This window comes from Halyomorpha halys, unplaced genomic scaffold, assembly GCF_000696795.3.
Source record: "Halyomorpha halys isolate HHAL.00 unplaced genomic scaffold, Hhal_1.1 Scaffold136.1, whole genome shotgun sequence".
In the NCBI taxonomy this organism is placed as follows: domain Eukaryota; kingdom Metazoa; phylum Arthropoda; class Insecta; order Hemiptera; family Pentatomidae; genus Halyomorpha; species Halyomorpha halys.
Window position 1 is genome coordinate 160,271 of NW_027111614.1, and position 1,358 is coordinate 161,628.

Sequence of the window (1,358 nt, forward strand, 5' to 3'; positions counted from 1 at the left end):
AAATGAATAATATTCAGAAAATAAATCATTTGGAAAAATCCCTAACTGTTGTGGGACAATCGATGTTTACATGTAACCTCAAGGCAGGTTTTCGTTTTGGAAGAGGTCATTCTTTGTGTGGACGGGCAGGAGAAAGGATGTCTTCAGGATGAGGAGGTCCTCATCAATTTCTGTGCAGAAGTAAGCCATTTTGGACGCTAGGACAGAACAATAAGAAAAAAGAAGACACCAAGGATCATCATAGGAAGATCGTGAGCTTGGTTATTTTTGTATACATAACATTAGATAAATGTGTAAAATAGATTTTAATTTAAATAAGTGTAATGATTGTAAATGCCTGTTTCTGATTGCCTAGCAACCCGCCCTGAGATATAGAGTCTCTCTTGTATATAATAAAAGTGTAAATAAAATTCTATTATCTATTTGATATTAAAGTTCTTGATTAGAACCCAATTATTTTTTATATTTGAAAAAGGTTATAAAACTATCAAAATTCTTTTAATTTTTATTTTTAAATAATAATAAATTATTACAAAATATTATAACAGGCATCCATCAAATAAATAATGACAAAAGAACGGGACACATGCTAAAACTATATTTGCATAAAAAAAATTATTGGTGATCAATGGTAGGAATAATTCATTTCTCTTTTTTACCCAGAGGTTAAACCATCACATCCACATCGTATTGCAGTGATATTGATATAATGCATCTAAAAAAATCTACCATTGGTTTATCGAAAGAGACTTATACTCTTAAACAACGCCAGACATTCTCCCATAGCTTAGCTTATCAATTTATTTTTTTAAATAAACAAAAAAAGATAGAATAACACAAGACAATAAAAAATAATGTTTGCCAATGAAATATGAAGGAGACATACCAGGTCGATTTTCAGTAGTGAGAAGATGGCCTTTGTAATCAATTTTCTCCAATAAATTTACTACAGTTGCTATTCTCGTCCAACAATCTTCTGGTGGCCTGTAAAAAAAAAATATTTTTTTTTTCAAAGTTATAAACAAAACTTTTGCTTTTTTTATTCATGTATTTCCAGAAAGGAGCAGCGTGACTCTAACGGTAAGGTAATCTGCTACTAGCTCTAAAGACCTGGGTTTGAATCTGGTTGTGACAGATAATTATTAATTTTGTTACTGTAGCCCTCCGGGGCTCACCCAGCCTCATAAATTGGATAAACTTAATTAGGGAAAAATCTAAGAGTAAAACGTTATTCTGACCGAATCACCTCCTTGCATAACTGCTAGTCAAGTAATTGTATTTCCTTATTAAAGGGGTATTCATGATCTTTGGTTTAACATGTTAAAGCGTGTTAAATGGAAAAACTCATGTTAAATCGA

The 1,358-nt window shown here is 31.3% G+C and overlaps 1 protein-coding gene across 6 annotated transcripts in view; it reads right to left on the reverse strand.

Annotated features, from left to right (window-relative positions):
* The window catches only part of LOC106678379 (Smg6 nonsense mediated mRNA decay factor), a 79,837-nt gene that overhangs the window by 26,313 nt on the left and 52,166 nt on the right, over positions 1-1,358 (reverse strand). For all 6 annotated transcript variants that reach the window (XM_067049694.1, XM_067049693.1, XM_067049696.1 and 3 more), the window contains one exon: positions 887-984. In XM_067049694.1, coding sequence (XP_066905795.1) covers positions 887-984 — 98 coding nt within the window. The remainder of the gene's footprint in view (positions 1-886; positions 985-1,358) is intronic.